This window comes from Alexandromys fortis, unplaced genomic scaffold, assembly GCF_014885135.2.
Source record: "Alexandromys fortis isolate MF-2015 unplaced genomic scaffold, M_Fortis_MF-2015_v1.1 scaffold_103, whole genome shotgun sequence".
NCBI classification, from domain to species: domain Eukaryota; kingdom Metazoa; phylum Chordata; class Mammalia; order Rodentia; family Cricetidae; genus Alexandromys; species Alexandromys fortis.
The window spans coordinates 2,213,773-2,233,640 of NW_026067978.1; the positions used below are offsets into that span (position 1 = coordinate 2,213,773).

At 42.1% G+C, this 19,868-nt stretch overlaps 1 protein-coding gene across 1 annotated transcript in view; it reads left to right on the forward strand.

Moving 5' to 3' along the window:
* The window catches only part of Kif3a (kinesin family member 3A), a 39,330-nt gene that overhangs the window by 12,391 nt on the left and 7,071 nt on the right, over positions 1-19,868 (forward strand). Inside the window, exons 3-11 of the mRNA XM_050157665.1 lie at positions 2,112-2,217; positions 5,732-5,871; positions 6,409-6,606; positions 6,876-7,050; positions 9,632-9,730; positions 16,312-16,468; positions 16,849-17,029; positions 17,201-17,311; positions 17,944-18,069. Of these exons, the coding sequence (XP_050013622.1) occupies positions 2,112-2,217; positions 5,732-5,871; positions 6,409-6,606; positions 6,876-7,050; positions 9,632-9,730; positions 16,312-16,468; positions 16,849-17,029; positions 17,201-17,311; positions 17,944-18,069 (1,293 nt within the window). The remainder of the gene's footprint in view (positions 1-2,111; positions 2,218-5,731; positions 5,872-6,408; positions 6,607-6,875; positions 7,051-9,631; positions 9,731-16,311; positions 16,469-16,848; positions 17,030-17,200; positions 17,312-17,943; positions 18,070-19,868) is intronic.

A 19,868-nucleotide genomic window follows, 5' to 3' on the forward strand; every position in this document is an offset into this window, starting at 1 on the left:
AAAAAAAAAAAAAAAAAAGGAAAAAGGAAAAAATTAGAACAGACTGCTGCACTCATAGATGAGTGCCTAGTCCAGTTGTCACCAGAGAGGCTTCCTCCAGCAGCTGATGGGAGCCGATGCAGAGACCCCCACCCAAACATTAGACAGAGCTTGGGGAACTCTGCAGAAGATGGGGAGGAAGGATTATAGAAGTCAGAAGGGTTGAGGACACCAGGAGAACACGGTCCACAGAATCAGCTAAGCTGGGCTCATAGGGGTTCACAGAGACTGAAGCAACAATCAAGGAGTTTGCATGGGTGCTAGGTCTTCTTCACACACTCTGTGCTAGTTTAGCCTGGGGTGTTTGTGAGAGTGAGAGTGGAGGTGTAATAGAAGTAAGCTTTCTGTCAGTGTACATTGGGTTTGCCTGTATGTATGTCTGTGTGAAGGCCTGTATGTATGTCTGTATGAAGGCCTGTATGTATGTCTGTATGAAGGTGTCAGGTCTCCTGAAACTGGAATTGCAGGTGGTTATGCTGCCATGTGGGTGCTGGGGATTGAACCTGAGTCCTTTGGAAGAGCAGTCAGTGCTCTTAACCTCTGAGCCATCTCTCCAGCTCATGTTTGACCCTTTTATCTGCTCTTGGGTTTCTTTTTCTTCGACTGGGTTGCCTCTCCAGCTTAGATATGAGGGTTTGTGCTTAGTCTTGCTGCATCTCTTAGTTAGATTTTTATTGCTGTGAAGAGACACCATGTCCACAGCAACTTTTATAAAGAAAACTTTTTGTTTGTTTGTTTTTTTCGAGACAGGGTTTCTCTGTGGTTTTGGAGCCTGTCCTGGAACTAGCTCTGTAGACCAGGCTGGTCTCGAACTCACAGAGATCCACCTGCCTCTGCCTCCTGAGTGCTGGGATTAAAGGCGTGCACCACCACCACCTGGCTAAAGAAAACATTTAATTGGGGTGGCTCACTAACAGTTTCAGAGGTTCAGTCATTATCATCATGTTGGGGGGCATGGCAGCATGCAGGCAGATGTGGTGCTGGCTACATCTTGACTGACAGTCACACCGAGAGAAGCTTGAGCAAGAGAGACCTCAGAGCCCATACCCACAGTGCTGCACTTCTTCCAGCAAGGCCACACCTCCTAATAGTGTCACTCCCTTTGGGGGGCCATTTTCTTTCAGACAACCACACTTGTGCTGTGTTCTGTTGATATCACTGGGAGACCTGCTTTGTTTCTGAAGGGAAAGGGAGGAACAGTGGGAGCTGGGAGGAGGAGAAGGGGGGACTCAGGCAGGAGGAGACGGGAAGTAGCGACTGGAAGGAGTGGAGGGAGGAGAGGCTATGAGAAAAAAATAAATAAAAAAGAAACATGAAAACAAATTGGAATAGAGTGCTTGCCAGACTAAGGTCCTTTTTGTACAAAGGGTACTAACAAAAATTACCTGCATCTGCCACAAATACAAACCCATCTGAGTATAAGTCACTGACGCACAGCTGCTGAGTCGGGTGATAAATTTGGGAGATAGTGCCATCTTAAAAATTTTTTAAGATACAGGATAAACAAGGAAATATGAACCTTTTAAATACTAGTATTGGATTTTTTTTAAAAAAAAATTTTTGTAAGTGCCTGGCTTGATTTTTCTATTTGAAGATCCTTGCCAGTGTTCTCCTACCCCAAACCAGTCTGCCTTCTATTTTTGCAAGTTTTAGGTTAAAGATCACATTGCTGAATCTTACCCTGGGCCTTTTACTAGCTTGTCCTTGGGTACATTCCCAGAGTGGCAGGATGGTTGAACAGGTAAAGGGGATGTCCTCTAAGCCTGAGGATTCACATGGTGGAAGGAGAGAACCAACTCCCACGTGTTGTCTTCTGACCTGTGTGCCCTGGCGTGCACCGCACGCACGCACACATGCGTACAGTTTTTAGTGAACTATCGTCTCACTCTGACTTGTGTTTTATTCATGGCATCACAAGTACTTTGTGTGCAGTGTTCATTTGTGCTGCTGCACTATCACCTGTGTGAGTGTGGTCCCCGTTCATGGCCAGGCTTCGCTTTCTTCCCATGTAAATAACTGGAAATTTTATATCATAAATACAGTCTTAGGCATGATTTATGTTTGCTTTTTAGGTTAAAGAAAGGCCTGATGTGGGAGTGTATATCAAAGATTTATCCGCTTATGTGGTCAATAATGCTGACGATATGGATAGAATCATGACACTAGGCCACAAGAATCGTAAGTGTGCTTCGTAACTGTGATGAAATGCCTGTATTCGAATGCTGGTTAAGAAGCAAATAAACACAGCTTTTGCCCAGTAGAGGTTGCATTTTTTAAAAGTCCATTCTTTTTATTTACTATCCAGGGAGCATATGTGAGTGAACAATAGCATAGAGTGTTTTTATGCTGACTGAAGCTTTCTTTTCATTAATACCAGCCTTCTCCTTTCTTCCTTCCTTCATTTCTTCCTTCCCTTTTCTTCCCTTCCCTTTCCTTCCTTATTTATTTATTTAGAGGCAGGGTCTTACTGTCCTAATAAGACTTTATTTTATTTTTTTGTTTATTTATTTTTTTGAGATAGGGTTTCTCTGTGTAGCTTTGGAGCCTGTCCTAGAGCTTACTCTGTAGACCAGGCTGGCCTCGAACTCACAGAGATCCGCCTACCTCTGCCTCCTGAGTGCTGGGATTAAAGGCATGCAATACCACCACCCAGTGACTTTATTTATTTTTATTTTATATATATGAGTATGTTGCCTGTATGCATGTAAGTGTACCACATATATGCATTGCCCACAAAGGCCAGAAGAGGGCATAAGATTTCCTGGCACTGGAGTTAAAGGTAATTGTGATCAGTTGTGCGAGTGCTGGACCCAAACCCAGGTCCTCTGCAGAGCAGTAGATACTCTTGACTGCAGAGCCATCTCTCCAGCCTCTCTTTTTCTTCATTTTTTTGTGTTCTTGATATAGGATTCTTTACATAGCCTTGGCTGTCCTGGAACTCACTGTATATACTCTGTATACCAGGCTGGCCTTGTATTCACGGAGATCCGCCTGTTTCTACCTTCTAAGTGCTAGTATAAAAGGTGTGTGCCACCAGGCCCAGCTCTCCAGCCTTTAATAGTGCCAGGCTTTGAAGCTGCCATACTGTTAGAGCTTGCTAGTTAAAATACAGCATTTTGTTTGAGCACTTAGTGGGAAATGCTTGTGCCGTGTGCTTTATCGGGATGATCAGTCTTCACTGTAGTCGGTGGGGATATAAAGTTCCTCCTTTATGAATGAGGAAACTGAGATGTAGTTTAAATACCATGTCTAAGGTGGTAGGGGGAGAGTTAGCTAGACTATATACCGCTTCCCTTCTGTTGAAAAGAAAAGCAAAATTAAACCAACATTTTCTTCTTCTATAGTTGTTATAGATTTCTCATCTAAAAAATAAAAGTCTTGCCAGCTATGATGGCATATACCTTTCTTTAATCCCAGTTGACACAAACTGTGGGTGGCCTGCTCCTAGATCTGCTCAGGGTAGCCAAGAGAATGCCTCAGAGTAGCAGGGACAGGAAAGATTCTGATCTGACTTTTCTATCTGGGGAAACACATGCTTTCTGCTGGTAGCTTAATAAGAAAGGAACTTCAACTTAAATAATCTGTTTCTTGACAGTCTCTCTTTACATAATTCATCCCTGTCCTGCTGAGTTACATATTTTATATTCAGTTACATCTCTTTACTGCTGCATATTTCTCTTGACACACACCCACTCTCACACTCATTCACTTACACACACTTCTGTATCGTTCTCTGACTCTCTCGTTACTCATCAGTCATTCATTTCCTCACACTTCTCTCACGCGTCCTCTCTTCATCTCTCACACTTCTCTCAGCCGTCTTTCTCTCTCTGCATTGCTGTCCTCTCCTCTCCCACAGACAAACTCTGGACAGTGAATTGTAAGTTACATTTTCAGGGCCTGACTCATACTCAAAACCCAAGATAAGTCATGTAGTTTCTCTTGGGCTAGGAATGTGACAGTGACTGGCCAGTGAGCAACTGTGGCTTTACACGTAGCTCTAAGCTGGTGAGGGTTCCCAGACAGTAAACAGTTGACTGAACCCTGAGGCTGGGGAGTACATGCAGACTAAAGTTGTTTCAAACTCTGGTCTTGATTCAGTAAAACAACACCTGGGAAAACCTCATGTATTTGTCTCTAGGGACAACCAGATAGTCTCTAGGGGCAGCTAGCCTGCTTTGAATCTGCTCTGAAGTCTAAAGTTACAGTGTAAAAGGCTGTCTTTGTGACTGAGAACCCTGTGTCAGTCTGAGTAATGTAAAATATCCTAGTATTATTTCTGTTCATCAGAATTATACCATAGTAGAAGTCATCTTCCTGACCATCCACAGCTATGTGTGCCCAGTGGATGGAATATTTTCATGAGATAAACACACAAGCAGTGGGAATGCACCCAAAGCTGTTCTTAGGGAAGAAATGAAGTGACTCATGAGAAACTACAGACAGGAGCATTGGTTTGCAGAGCTGGTGACCCCATGGCCTTTCTAGATGAGTTGGCTTGTTAAACACTAGTTAGTTGTCACTGCTGTACACGCCCATGGCCTTCCACACCCAGTGTTCAAGAGGCGGAGGAGATGGAGGCCAGCTTTGTCTACAGAGGGGAGTTTTAGACCAGACAGAACTGTCTTGCCCACACTGGCCTCAAGCTTGTGATCCTCCTGCCTCAGCCTCCTAAGTACTAGATTAAAAGAATGAACCTCTACACTGATTGCTTAGTTTGTGTTAAAATTTTTGTTTGTTTACTTTTGATTTTAGCAAAAGTCTCACAGGTAGTTCTGGTTGGCCTACAACTTGATATATAGATGAACCTGGCTCACAGAGTTCCATCTGCTTCTGCCTCCTAAGCATTGAGATTAAAGACATGCACCATCCATGCCAAACTCTTCATGGTTTAACAAAGTTCCTGTGGAATTGGCATCTTTTAATGCTACTGGATATGGATCTACCCCGTGTGTGTGTGTGTGTGTGTGTGTGTGTGTTTTAAAGATTTATTTTATTTATTATATATACAGTGTTCTGTCTGCATGTTTGCCTGAAGGCCAGAAGAGGACACCACATCTCATTACAGATGGTTGTGAGCCACCATGTGGTTGCTGGGAATTGAACTCATGACTTCTGGAAGAGCAGACAATGCTCTTAACCTCTGAGCCATCTCTCCAAACCCACATCACGTTTTTAATGACCGATTAGTGACTTAACTATTCTATAGTAGATTAAACAATATTGTATTGGATCTTTCTGGTCTCGCTGTTTTTAATAGTGTTGTACTGATTTCTAATGTGTGTGTGTGTGCAAATCAGTCTGTGGTTTAGAGTCCCAAACAAAATTCTCTCTGGAAAGAGTTGTCAGCAATTCTTTTCCCATTTATTTATCTATTTATTTGTTTGTTTGTTTATTATATATACAGTGTTCTTGTCTGCATGTATGCCTGCAGGCCAGAAGAGGGTGCCAGATCTCATTACAGACGCTGAGGGGCTGAGGATAACTTAGTTGGTAGAGTGCTTATCTAGCCTGCACAGAGTCCTGGGTCAATCCCCAGCACTCCATAAGCTGGGTGTGGTGGTGCAGGAGGTGGAGAGATCAAAGTTCAAGGACAGCCTGGGCTACAGAACACCCTGTGGAAACAAAACAAAAAAAGTAAACATAAAGGCATTCTGTTCCAGTTTTTAAGGGTTTCTTTTCTTTGTTATAGGTTCTGTTGGTGCAACTAACATGAATGAGCACAGTTCAAGGTCCCATGCCATCTTTACAATTACTATAGAGTGTAGCGAGAAAGGTGTTGATGGAAACATGCACGTCAGAATGGGGAAGCTCCATCTTGTGGATCTCGCTGTAAGTAACAGGACGCTACTTTTTCCCCTAAAGATTGATTTACTTATTATGTATACAGTGTTTTGCCTGCATGTGTGCTTGCAGACCAGAAGAGGGCACCAGATCTCAATACAGCTGGTTGTGAGCCACTATGTTAGCACTGGGAATTGAACTCAGCACCCTTGGAAGAGCATTCAGGGCTCTTAACCTTTGAGCCATTTTTCTAGCCCACAGGATGTTACTACTTAAGGGAGAGTTTTTCCTGTGCTCCAGTTATCTGTTAATAAAAATTAAAGCCAAAAGGCATGGTGTACATGTGATTTTAAATTGCTTATTATTGTGGGATATCTGACAGTAGATATAGTAGCATTATGACTGCGCTTTTTTTCACCTACTGCCTAGACTTTTTTGTCTATTCTTCCTTCTTCCCTTATTTTTTTGAAGTGAATTCCAGATGCTACATGGAATATTTTAAATTACTTTTAAAAACCCAGATTTTAGAAAAGTACTTCTTGGTTTAAAAAAAAAAAACTTTAGCTTTTATCTGTTTATTGCTAGGGGTCAGAAAGACAAGCGAAAACTGGAGCCACGGGACAGCGCCTCAAGGAAGCTACAAAAATCAACCTTTCACTCTCCACCCTGGGCAATGTCATCTCTGCCTTGGTGGATGGAAAAAGCACGCATGTGCCATATCGGAACTCTAAACTGACGCGTCTTCTGCAGGATTCCTTGGGAGGGAACTCAAAAACCATGATGGTAAGACTTCAGTCATGGCATAGTTAATTTGTCTAAGGCAAATTTAAGATTCTAATTTATTTCCATAATTGATGTGAATAGCATTTTACAAATCAATTCCTTTTCTTTGTGTATTACAAAATGTAATTGCCTGTGGTTGTATTGTTTCCATACCTATATGATTGATACTGGTTTTTCGAAGACCAAACTGTCTATCTAGTTTGGGCATTTGTTTTGGTAATGATGATATTAGTAGCTGTGTAGAATGATTTACGTTTCTAATTCAACAGTGTGCAAATATTGGGCCAGCAGATTATAATTACGATGAAACCATCAGTACCTTGCGGTATGCCAACCGAGCCAAGAACATTAAAAACAAAGCAAGAATTAACGAAGACCCTAAGGATGCTCTGCTTCGTCAGTTCCAGAAAGAAATAGAAGAGCTGAAGAGAAAGCTTGAGGAAGGTAACTTCTCACAAAGCTTACTGTAGCTGAGGCTTGCTGGTGACCACTGCATTTACTTCCAGAACAACCTGCCAAGCAATAGCCTCTAGCATTGACATTTAAGGTATCTACGCATGTGCATCTGTGTATGTTGGACGTGTGTGAGTGCAAGCACATTCATGCCATGGTGTATGTGTGAAGGTCAGAGGACGCCTGTGGGAGCTGATTCTCTCTTGCATTATGGTTTTTGGGATTGAACTCATGTCAGACTTAGAGGGCAAATATTTTACCTCCTGAGCCCTTTGTTAGATTGTAATATTGACATTTAAAAATACTATTTCTGAGGAATATGAGTCTTCTAAGAAAATGTTTTTTTTTTTCCTTTTTTTCTTTTTGGTTTTTCGAGACAGTTTCTCTGTGTAGCTTTGGAGCCTGCCCTGGAACTAGCTCTATAGATCAGGCTGGTCTCAAACTCACAGAGATCTGCCTGCTACCTCAGCCTCCTGAGTGCTGGGATTAAAGGCATGCACTACTATTGCTCGGCAAGAAAATGTTTTCTTTTTTTTTTAAATATTTATTTATTATGTATACAATATTCTGTCTGTATGCCTGTAGGCCAGAAGAGGGCACCAGACTCCATTACCAATGGTTGTGAGCCACCATGCGGTTGCTGGGAATTGAACTCAGGACCTTTGGAAGAGCAGGCAATGCTCTTAACCTCTGAGCCATCTCTCCAGCCCCCAAGAAAATGTTTTCTAAGACCATCTAGATTACAAAGTTTGAAGTCCCAGCCCCTGATGGTGGTGGCGGCTGTTCACGCCTTTATTCTCAGCACTTGGGAGGCAGAGGCAGGCCAATCTCTGAGCTCGAGGCCAGAGTGAGTTCCAGGACAGCCAAGGCTACACAGAGAAACTCTGTCTTGAAAAAACAAAACAAAACAAAAACAGGAAAGTTTGAAGTCCGACTGATGGTGATGAGGAGCTTCCTGATCAGTTCTGGAACTCCCACGCCAATAACAGGGGGATGAACCCTCTCTGACTGGTGTAGACTCCCTGTACAGCAGGTGAAGGGCCTGGAGTCTAAGCCATTGGAGTCTCTGGGGGAAGACTCAGAGACCACTGGTGTGTCTGGGGGAAAAAGCCTGAGAACCACTTCACAGATAGTAAAATTGTGTTTTTAAATGGCCACTAGGTGGCATTTGTAGCCAGTTTGTTTTTAAGATCTTTTATTCCCCTAGTTAGTGCTGAATGCATGCCTTCATTTTGATGATTTCATTTCCTTCCCCTCTCTCTGCTTCTCCCTTCCTCCCTCCTTCCTTTCCTCCCTCTTTCTCTCCTTCTCCTTCTCCCCAGGGTATCTCTCAGTAGCCCTGGCTGTACTGGAACTCACTATGTAGACCAACCAGGCTGGCCTCAAACTCAAAGATCCACCTGCTGTCTCTGCTTCCCAAGTGCTGGGATTAAAGTCGTGCACCACCACCACCAGGAGTTCTCTTAGTTCTTGTGATGGTGTGGCTGTGCACATTGGGTAGACATGTTCCAGTCCCTGTGTATGTGCTGGGCACGCAGCCAGAGGTAGTCGTGTAGTCATATTCTGTGATGCGTTCCACTTCATTTTTATTCTTCTGACCCTATGTTCGGTAGGCAAAGGCATTAAAGGACTTTTTTTTTTTTAAATATTTATTTATTTATTATGTATACAATATTCTGTCTGTGTGTATGCCTGCAGGCCAGAAGAGGACACCAGACCCCATTACAGATGGTTGTGAGCCACCATGTGGTTGCTGGGAATTGAACTCAGGACCTTTGGAAGAGCAGTCAATGCTCTTAACCACTGAGCCATCTCTCCAGCCCCTGTTTTTGTTTTTTTTGAGACAGGATTTCTCTGTTTCACAGCTCTCGCTGTTCTAGAACTTGCTTTATAGGCCATGCTAGTCTCGAATTCACAGAGATATGTCTGCCTTTGCCTCCTGAGTGCTGGGATCAAAGTACTCCACCACCACCCAGCTAATTACCACATTTTTAAAAATGCAAATGCTAGCACATAATCCTTGTGTATGTTTATACCTCTACTCACCATGTGTCAGATTTTAACTTCTCTTTCAGGACTGTAAAATAAAATTTATAACTAGGCATGAAGGTACACCTTTAACCCCAGCACTCAGGAGACAAATGCAGCCAGAATGCTGTGAGTTCCAGGCCAGCTGGAACTACATAGTTAGGTCCTGTCTCAAAAATTAATTTTTCTAAGAAAGTAAAATAAAATTTCTGTGTACATGTGTGGGAGGTTGCATGTGAATATGTGCATGTGTGCATGCTTAGAGACGAGGACAGAATGTGTCCAAATACTGTTCGTTGTTTCGGTGGGCGAGGGGAAGACAGGCTCTCTCGTGGACCTGGAACTCCCCAAGTATGCTGGGCTGGCTTGTCAGCAAACCCCAGAGATCACCAGTGTACACCTGCTTGTCAGGTACACTGTGAACATTTAGGTAGATTTTCAATTTGTTTGAGCAACAAAAATGTAATGAATTGAATGGATATAGGCATTTTCTAAATAGCCAGGGACTTGGTACAGACTAAAAATGGTTAACTTTCTCTCCAAGGGGAAGAAGTTTCAGGCTCTGACGTTAGTGGGTCGGAGGAGGATGATAATGAGGAGGGTGAACTTGGAGAAGATGGAGAGAAAAGGAAGAAGAGAAGGGGTAAGTTCTCTTCATGTTCTGATCGCTCACAGCTGGCTAGAATTGCTCCCTGATGATGTCCACTTTATCTTGGCATTTTTAACTATGGTGTTGGTTCCAGCAGGGAACTTATGCTATATATGGTTAACTTTGTAAACATTCTCTCTGGTTTGTTTTGCTTACCCAGGATGCCATATCGTCTCCTGTAAAATTTTAAGTTGTGAAACTGTGGTAGGAGATATACTGTCTTCCAGTTTTACATCTGTGTTAGGTCCCTATCGGTTTTTGAAACTAGGATAACGTGGGATTTTTCTTAAAGTGATGTTAGCTTTTAAAAATAATTTGCAGGTGGTGAGCTTGCGTGAGGAATACAGTTTTTCACTGAAGTCCATCCTTTTTTTTTTTAATTTTTTTTTTTTGTTTTTTTTTTTTTTTTTTAAGATGGTTTCTCTGTGTAACAGCCCTGACTGTCCTGGAACTAGCTCTTATAGACCAGACTGGCCTTGAACTCAAAGAGATCCTCCTGCCTCTGTCTCCCAAGTGCTGGGATTAAAGTCGTGTCCCACCCCTGCCTCCCCCCCCCCCCCACCACCAAGTTGTTTCTTTGTAAACTGTGTGGCATCCTCACCCTTTGGAGCAGCTTCCAGCATGAACTGCTTTGCTGAGGCTGCAGAGGGCAGAGAGAAAAGAAGGTCCCTGCCTCATTTCAAACCCCGAGCGCTCCTCAGCACCTGCAGGCTGCTGCACAGTCGTAATTAATCAGTCTTGGTGAAAACAAGCCCATCACTGCTCGGTGGGAGCCCAAATTAAAAACTGAAGATTTTGTACATCCAGAAGACAGAAAAAGCACCAAGTAGGACAGAAGTTGGCAGAGTACAGTGTGCTGGCCAAATCCATGTGGAGCCTTTTTTTTTTTTTTTAAGTGTTCTTAAAGCAGCCACAATCATTTGTTTACGTGTGATCTATGGCTCTTTCACATCAAAACATGTGACCTGGTCCTTTGCAAAAACTCTTTATCAGTCCCTGACTTAAAAAGTGTTTTTAGCTGGGTGGTGGTGACGCACGCCTTTAATCCCAGCACTTGGGAGGCAGAGGCAGACGGATCTCTGTGAGTTCGAGACCAGCCTGGTCTACAAGAGCTAGTTCCAGGACAGGCTCCAAAGCTATAGAGAAACCCTGTCTCGAAAAAACCAAAAAAAAAAAAAAAAAAGTGTTTTTATTCATAGCTAGTTTTTCAGAGTAAAATAATATTTTTTTTTGACTTGGACTGAGAGTAGACTTACTAAAAATAAATTTGTATAGAAAAAAGTGTCACGGTTTAATATGTTAAAATATTTTAAATATGTTTTAACTTGTGCTGAGAAGCTTAACATTTTTCTCTGAGCCTTGTTAATTATGCTGTCAGCTTTAGACATAAGTAAAATCTGGTAGCGTGTTTTGGGGGGATAGGGACTTGGAGACAGTGCCTTGTCTATAATTTCAGTAATGTGAATTGTGTGATTTTTTACATTTTAAAGCTGTTTCTTTTTCTTAGCAGTGTGTATAGACTTGCATGTCACTAGGTGACATTTTGGTCATTTCAACCCTCTGAATAATTATGTTCAGATGAGTAGTGGGGTTTGCACTACTGCGGATCTGTAAAGAAATGCAGTTATAATCCCGCATGGCTTTGTGACAAGGAAGCAGCTGGATTTAGTTGTAAGCTGGAGTGAGTCGCTCTTGAATGCAAAGCTTGATTGTCCTCTAAATTCTTCCTACAGAACTCAAGTTTTCTCTGTGTATTTTTGTTCATTTCTTGTTCCCTCTCTCTGGTTCCGTGGGCTCGTTTCTTTGTCTTCCAGGCAGTAGCAGCAGCAGTAGCTCAGACTCCACATGTTCTGTCATAGAGAAGCCTCTGGATGAGTTCTTGCCTCGTGAGTGGCGGCCCTCACCTTCTCTAACAGAGCTCTGGCTTCTCCATCACTCATGGGCTTCATTTGAGAGATGCTGCCCCACTCCCTGTCATGACTGGTTCATGTTGGGCTCCCAGGAGGAAAGCATGTGGCCCCACCCTGCCATGGCTTCAGTTAACTGTGAAACATAGGCCAGAGCCTATGTTTGAGACAGTGGAAGAAAGAATCATGCTTTTGCTGCTGAGATAATGTCAAGAGAGCCAGTGAGCTGTGTGAAAGAATAATTCTCAGGATTCTATTTTATGCTTCATTATATGTTTTTAATTCTGGTCAGTGTAAGAGATGTGAACAATACATCTTGAATCTCTACGAGTACAAATTAATGTTTGTTGGTGCAGCGGCGCCCAGTGTAACAGGCTGTGTGTGCTCCAAATAAAGGATGAGTGAAGCCTGAGGCAGGTGAAGAAGACGGAGTAGCGCTTCATCCCAACTGGATGCTTCCCCACTCCTAATACCGGTCAATTTTGAGACTCTTTCTGAGATGTGATTAGAAAATTCGGAGTCACACAGAGTGCATAAAGTCTGTCTAGACTTCTTTAGTCTTAGATATTTTTTTTAACTGTAAGTTAAAAAGCATTATTTAATTTTGTCTATTTCTACTTTCAGAAGAAAATGGAAGTGATGCTTGCTTTCACCACCTTGCAGCTTGCTGTCTCTTAAAGCATTATCTGTGTCCTTACCTTTTCCAGACTAATGGCAAAGGCCATTGCTTTTAGCTTTACTAGGGAAAATCTCAGGAATCTCAAGACACTGTGTCTGTTGACACTGTTGAAGCAAATTACCAGAACAGCTGACCTCACCTGATAATTTATAAAATACATGGAATTGTTCAGACACCACATAGAAGCACAGTTTTGTATTATAAACCGTGAAATAAGAGAAAATATATGAGAGGAATCATTGTAATTTAGTTTTCTGTTCTAACACTTACCATTCTTAGAGAGTAGTTATATGAAAGTAAGTTACAAAATGAGTTGTACCTTATTCAATTCAATACTTTTTTTTCCAATTCAAGAAGCTTTAATTGCTGTTTTCATACCTAGCATTTAGCTTTGTTGTCATAACATGGATGCGTTGGGGAAGTGGAGAGATTATCGTCCCAGCATGTGGTTGCTGTGTGTAACTTGTGTGTATTACCCCTCCCATTAAATATGAATGGCCATTCAATGTCCCTTGCTTGAATCATCAGCTGTCATTTATTTATCTAGTCATTATTTAATCACCCAGACCAATCAACACGTAGGCTGAATGTAAGTTTGCTACTATACAGGTGCACTTCATTTTACGTATTTAGAGAGAGCTGCTTACAAATCAAGTTAGGAAATAAAATATTGTGAACTTACTGCCTTTAAAATTCATTAACCCTGTTGTTAATCTCACGACCAGTATAAACTTGTGCAAAATAGTTTATCTGTGTAGTTACTTCAGGTCTACCTGGTGGATTTTCTTAAAATGGGGAACACCTGTAATGTGTCTTTATAGGAAAAACATTGAATTGGGAAATTTTGGAGATGGACAGTGAGAGCTTTGTTGATTTTAACTTGTGAATTTTAAAAATTGACTTCATTTTTGTTTTTGCCCTTTTAGATATTTTTGCAGGTCTCAGTAGGTTCCCAATTCCATGTCTGTAATCCATCAGCATATGCACTGAGCTGGTCCACTTGCAGGGGCACTGTGGGCACCTGGGACTGTGTGGGAGCCGCAGAGGGGACTGATTGCGTCTAGCATTCGTGGTGTCTTCTTATGGAACATGCTTTCTTTTTCTGTGGACTCTATTTCAGTTTTGATTATTTGATTCATGTCTTTGCTCATGCCAAGTGAATGCTGTTACACGTTTTCTCTGTTTTACAAAGGAAATAATGTTTTCCTTTCTTCCCTCCTCATCTCTGTGCACATGCTTCCTGTCTGCGACTCGCTTACCGCTTCTTTGCAAGACCAAGCAGGTTGGTGTGATTGGCTCGCACTCCACGTGGTGCAGCTACTCATTCTCTCAAGACCTTTTATTTAAGTTCTTCACATTTTTTTAATTTAATAATTTTTACAAGGTAAGTATCTGTCTTTTTTTTTATTCCATTTTAACTATTTTAAAAAACTTTCCCCCTAAATCCTTAATGATCTACTAAACCAATTTTTGAAAATACACTTATAATTTGACATTCAGGCCAAGAGTCCACACCATGGGTGCTTGTGATGCCAATACATTAGTGCTACCCTTACACCCACCCTGCCAAGTCACCTTCACTCAGGTAGCACCTGGCAAAGGGGAAGGGAAAGGCTCACTACCTCCCTTTGACATCAGAATGTCTTTTTAGATTTCTTTCTTTTTTTTTTCCTTAGACAGGGTTTCTATGAGTAACAGCCCTGGCTGTCCTGGAACTCAGTTTGTAGACCAGGTTGGCCTTGAACGCACAGAGATCCTTCTGCTTCTGTCTCCCAAATGCTGGGTTAAAAGTCTGTGTCACCGTCACCCAGCTGCCTTTTTAGATTTATTTACTTAAAATTATTGTGCAAAGTTTTATCATGGGGAACTAGAAAAGTTTCTGAGATTGTTTTGTTTTTTAAGTTGATTTGGTTGAGGAGACTGTGTATGTGTGTATTGTCCTGGGAAGGAACCCAGGGCTTTGCACCTGGTGGCCAAGGACTGAGCTACGCCCCCATCTCCTTTTAAAAATGTCTTTAGAAGCACATGTAGTCTCTTATCCCATTGGAGGGATGGATGTGCTCAGTGGCTGCACAGGGGCACAGACCACTTCAGGCTCCTGCAGCTCCTTCCCAGTGGAGGCTAAGACTTGTACACAGGGGAACACAGGCTCAGGATTAAGGCATCAAGGAATGCCTTAAAGATCTATGCACAAGTAACTATTGGTCACCAAATTTTTACTTTTTACACAGTCACATTTAACTTAAAGTGTTATTTGAAAAATAATACCATGGCTTGTCACGGTGTTTCTGCCTAGAGCCACATGGGACTTGAATGTGTGGACTTTTGAACTGACTCTAGATGTGTAGAGAGTGTCTTTGTGAAACCCTCATGCACAGTGAGACACCCGCTTCTAAAACATGGGTTTGAAGGGATTACTATGTAAGGCAATCAGTTCATCAAGAGACAGTGTTTATATATTTTTATGTGCAACCCTTTTTGTATTATTCCCTCCTGATGGGTTTTTGGAACTCCTTATAACATTAGCAAAACAAAACACTAAAAGTCCAAAATTTATTTATTAACCTGTCTGTGCCTTTAGTACCCATGCCTTCTACACACACTATTTTGGTTTTAATGTATTTGCAATTTTTCTCTAAACATTTGTAATCCTGAGGTGGAAGTTACATACATGTTTTATTGTTGCATATACTTCCTGAAAACCTCAACTTAGACTTTTCTCCTCAAATTTTTATGGATAAAAAATCTTTTCAAGTAATTCAATTGGGAATAGAAGTTAACTTATTTGTGAAAAATTTTCTTCTACAGCGTAATTCAGAACGTTAAAGGCAGGTGGCTGTGCCAGTAGACTGAGGCCCACCGCTGACACGGAGTGCAGTGAATCACACCACACCAACTGCCTGGATCACAGCTCTTAGTTCCTCTTTGGTTTTGTGCCTAGATTTTGCTTTAGACTTTGGTTCTGTAGAAGGAAGGATGCCATTAAACCCTTGAGTTCCTAATGAGATTTTGTGTTGAGTTGAAAAAGCCTATGCGTGACCCTGCCTTTCATGATTCCTACAAGAATATGCTCAGATCTGTGGTGCAATCATGATTGTTTTTCAGTCCCTCTTCCTTCTTAGCAGGAGGAGCTGGGTTTGGGGTGGAGACATTAATCTGTAATCCTCCATCCTCGTCCCTCGGGAAGGAAGTTGAGAATGGCAGACTCTCAGCAGAGCCTCAGGTCTGACAGTTCTGTGAAATGCTTGTTGTTCCGAGGGAGCGCGTTTCTAAGAACTTGCATCAGCCAGAAATGAACTGTCATTGGCTCAGTTTCAGAACCGTTTTAATAAGCTAGTGTTTGTTTTCTCTTTCTGATTTTTTTCACCTAACTTGATGGCGTTGAGGTTCACGGATGAACTTTGTGTGAGCAGGCTGCGTACATACACCTACACTTGCTTGGGCATTGCAGTCAGCTGGAAGCTGCATTCCATCTTATTAGTTGGTTTTGCTTCTACTGACTGTTGTTTCTTAGCATATTCGATCAGAGTTAGGGACTTTGATGGTCTAGTTTGACATAGTAAGTTACTTTGGAGGCTCATATGTGATTTACCAGTGCAGCTTATCAGTGTAAAACACCTGCTGTAAATGAGTAACTTACATAATGGCTGTGAAAATAATTGAAGAATCATTTTCCCTTTTAGCCTCTCTGTGCCATTTGGGGACCACAAGCTTTGCTTTTTTATTTGGCTTTCCTATTACTTTCTTCCCTATTTTTCTGCTCATCTACTTTGTTTCTCTCCTTTTTTTTTGTTTTCCCTTTACATATCATTATACAGTTGGACAACAGTTTGAATTTATTAATGAATTTAAAAAGTCTAGGAACTACGAAGTAGAAACGGAAGTTTAACATTTGCTGACTGGGTATAGACAGTGCTATACTAAGCTAATTCTTATGTCTGAAACAGTGACTGCTTTTAGTGACTGCTGCAATTACATGACTCAAATAGGTAAAAAGAAAGTTTCCCCAGATAAGATGGTGGAAATGCAAGCGAAAATTGATGAGGAGAGAAAAGCATTGGAAACAAAACTTGACATGGAAGAAGAAGAAAGAAACAAAGCTAGAGCTGAACTGGAGAGACGGGAGAAGGACCTTCTGAAAGCCCAGTGAGTGTGGTGGGGTCCAGACAGGCTCGTGGCTGCAGTTTCTGTGTTCTTCATAGGACTGTGCATCAGGAAAGTCAAGCAATTAAAATATAATCTAAAGCTTGATCTTTGTCTCCAAGATCACTGTTTTAGGGTAGAGGGTCCACCGTGTGTGATATTTTTAAAGCTTGGGTCTTTCTGATCATTTAATCTCTGTAGGAGAAAATATTGGCCCATGTGAATGATACCTTAGCTGATGAGTTAATGCCATGTAGTGGTGTGATTTGGAGAGATAAATCACATGACTGAGTTTTTCTAAGTGCATCTTCAGTTCTCCTTCAGTGGGGGAGTGAGATTAGAGCGGCAGACAGGAATTTAGAGTGCTCTCCTCTTCCTTATAGACAAGAGCACCAGTCTTTGCTGGAAAAACTCTCTGCTTTGGAGAAGAAGGTCATTGTTGGTGGTGTAGACTTGTTGGCCAAAGCTGAGGAGCAAGAGAAGCTTCTTGAGGAGTCCAATATGGAGCTGGAGGAGAGGAGGAAGAGAGCTGAGCAACTTCGGAAAGAACTTGAGGAGAAAGAGGTGACGCCATGTTAAGTATGGTGTGTGAGGCATGCCTGCCCTTTCCAGAGGGAAACTCTCAGAAATAGGGTGGAAGCAGACTTGAAGACAGTAGTTAGGAAACATCTAGATCATTTGTTGCGTTGAATTTGTGACTTGAAACTTTCTGAACTTAGCCTGTTTTTATCATAGCAAGAACGCTTGGACATTGAGGAAAAATATACCAGTCTGCAAGAGGAGGCGCAGGGAAAGACCAAGAAATTAAAGAAAGTCTGGACCATGCTGATGGCCGCAAAGTCAGAGGTTTGTGTCTTAGAAACTGCCCACAATGCAGTTCAGAATCTTAATGTCAGCTTACAGGTTTTTTGTTTTGTTTTTGTTTTTTTAAGACAGAATTTTTCTATATAGCCCTAACGGTCCTGGAATTTGTTCTGTAGCAGGCTGGCCTTGGACTCAGATCTGCCTGCCTCTGCCACCTGAGTGCTGGGATTAAAAGTGTGACTACGGCCTGCTGCCCCCACTGCCCCCACAACCTAGCTTTGTGTGGTTACAGTTGTAAAGCACTAAAACACTCCTTTCTGTGTGTTTGCAGTGTTGTCCTGCCCTGGCTCTAAGTGACACAGCCTAGCCAGTGAAAGTGTTGGTCTGTACACGAACTGGCCAGTTCTCACCAGGCCTTATAGACCAATGTCCTGGGCTAGGTGCAGTATTTGTGATTAAAATCTTGTTTTGTTTGTTTGTTTTTTGAGACAGGGGTTTCTCTTTAGCTTTGGAGGCTGTCCTGGAACTCACTCTGTAGACCAGGCTGGCCTCAAACTCACAGAGATCCACCTGCCTCTGCCTCCCAAGTGCTGCAATTGAAGGTATGTGCCACCGCTGCCTGACTTATTGCTTAAAATCTTGTTTGCTTTATACTGTCTTGGGTTCTCTGGTAGATGGCTGATCTCCAGCAAGAGCATCAGAGAGAAATTGAAGGCCTCCTGGAGAACATTCGGCAGCTCAGCCGTGAGCTTCGGCTTCAGATGCTCATTATTGATAACTTCATACCTCAGGATTACCAGGTGAGGGGAGAGTCTGATTTAGACATTGGGTCATTGGCAAGGGCTAAAGAAGAAAGAATAAGCCCGTGTAATTAATTAAGATGTTACATGTTTACTTCGCAGCGGTCCTCTGTAAAGCTTTCTTGAACTAACGCCATCATATAAAAGTGACTTAGGGTTGCTATTGCTGTACTAAAACAATATAACAGAAGCCACTTGGGGACAAAAGGATTTATTCAACTTACACTTCCACATTAAGTTCATCACTGAGGGAAGGCAGGACAGGAACTCAAGCACACCAGGAACCTAGTGGCAGGAGCTAATGCAGAGGCCATGGAAGAGTGCTGCTTACTGGCTTGCTCAACTTGTTTTCTTATAGAATCCAGGCCCACCAAACAACATATAGCACCACTCACAATGGGCTGGGCCCTCTCCCATCAACCACTAATTAAAGAAAAATACCTGCCAGGCAGTGGTGGGACACATCTTTAATCCCAACACTCAGGAGGCAAAGGCAGGCGGGTCTGTGTGAGTTTGAGAAGACAACCAGGGCTACACAGTGAAACCCTGTCTCAAAAAAAAAAAAAGAAAGAAAATGCATTACAGCTGGATCATATGGAGTCATTTTTCAACTGAGGTTCTCTCTTTTCAGATAACTTTGGCTTGTGTCAAGTTGACATAAGACGAGCCAGCACAAAAGGTGTTAGTTTTCTTTAAAATGCAATTCTCTTTGTGAGTATCTAAATATCTAAATAAGAATGTGTCAGTCCACTGAAAGGAAGAATCTTGGTTCATGTAAATGCATGAAATCTAGGTGAAGGTCCTGTTGATTTATTGACATATTTTATTAGAAAGTAGAGATGGAACTGGAGAGGTGGCAGTGGTTAAGAGCACTGCCTGCTCTTTCAGAGATCCAGATCTAACGCCCACGTGGCAACTCATAGCCATCTGTAATTCCAGCCCTGGGGATCCAACACCCTCTTTTGTCCTCACAGGCGTCAGGCAGATGTGTGGTGCACAGACACACATGCAGACAAAACACTCATGTACATGGAGTATATGCATAGCTACTTTCTTAAATAAAAAATCAGAATATGCTGCTGTCCTCTGTGTGTGTATAAAAATAGAACATGAAAATGCTCGTTATCGTCATCTTTACAGCTCAGTAACACTGAAGACCTTGTTCACTTGGTTGTGCAGTCAGCTGTCAGCACTCGTCGTTTTCAAACAGGTGGTAGTTGTTAATCACCAGCAGAATTTAAAATCTTATCTTTTTCTTTAAGTATATGGGAATGTGAGTCTAGGCTAGAGTATTGGGTCCCCTCAAACTGCTGGGTGTGGATGCTGGGATTCGCCACAGGTGTGTGCAAATGCAGTGAGCACTCAGCCCTGGAGCCATCTCTCCATCCCACCTTCTAGTAGATTCACAATGTTGTCAATCTCAGAAAAGCTATGAGAAATTTTTCTGAAATTTTCCCTTCAGACCTCAGTTTCCCTGAGTCTGTGCTGGGTTTCTGGTTCACTCCTGGATGTTCCCAGTTCCATGTTGTGACTGATAACCCAAGTTAGCTGAAAGATAGACTGTGACCTGTTTCTAGCTGAGTCCTTTCCCAGCCTTTCTACCCTTGGCCTCTTCCAGCCCAGCTTGCCCGTCCTCCTGATTGCCAGGATTCAACTTTTGCTTTTTTTTTTTTTAATGTAGTTGAATAGTATCCACATGTGTTCTTAAGAAGTGTGTGTCTTTAAATTTATTTTTATTTTATGCATATGGATGTTTTCTTTGTATGTGTGTATGTATGTATGTATGTACCATGCACATG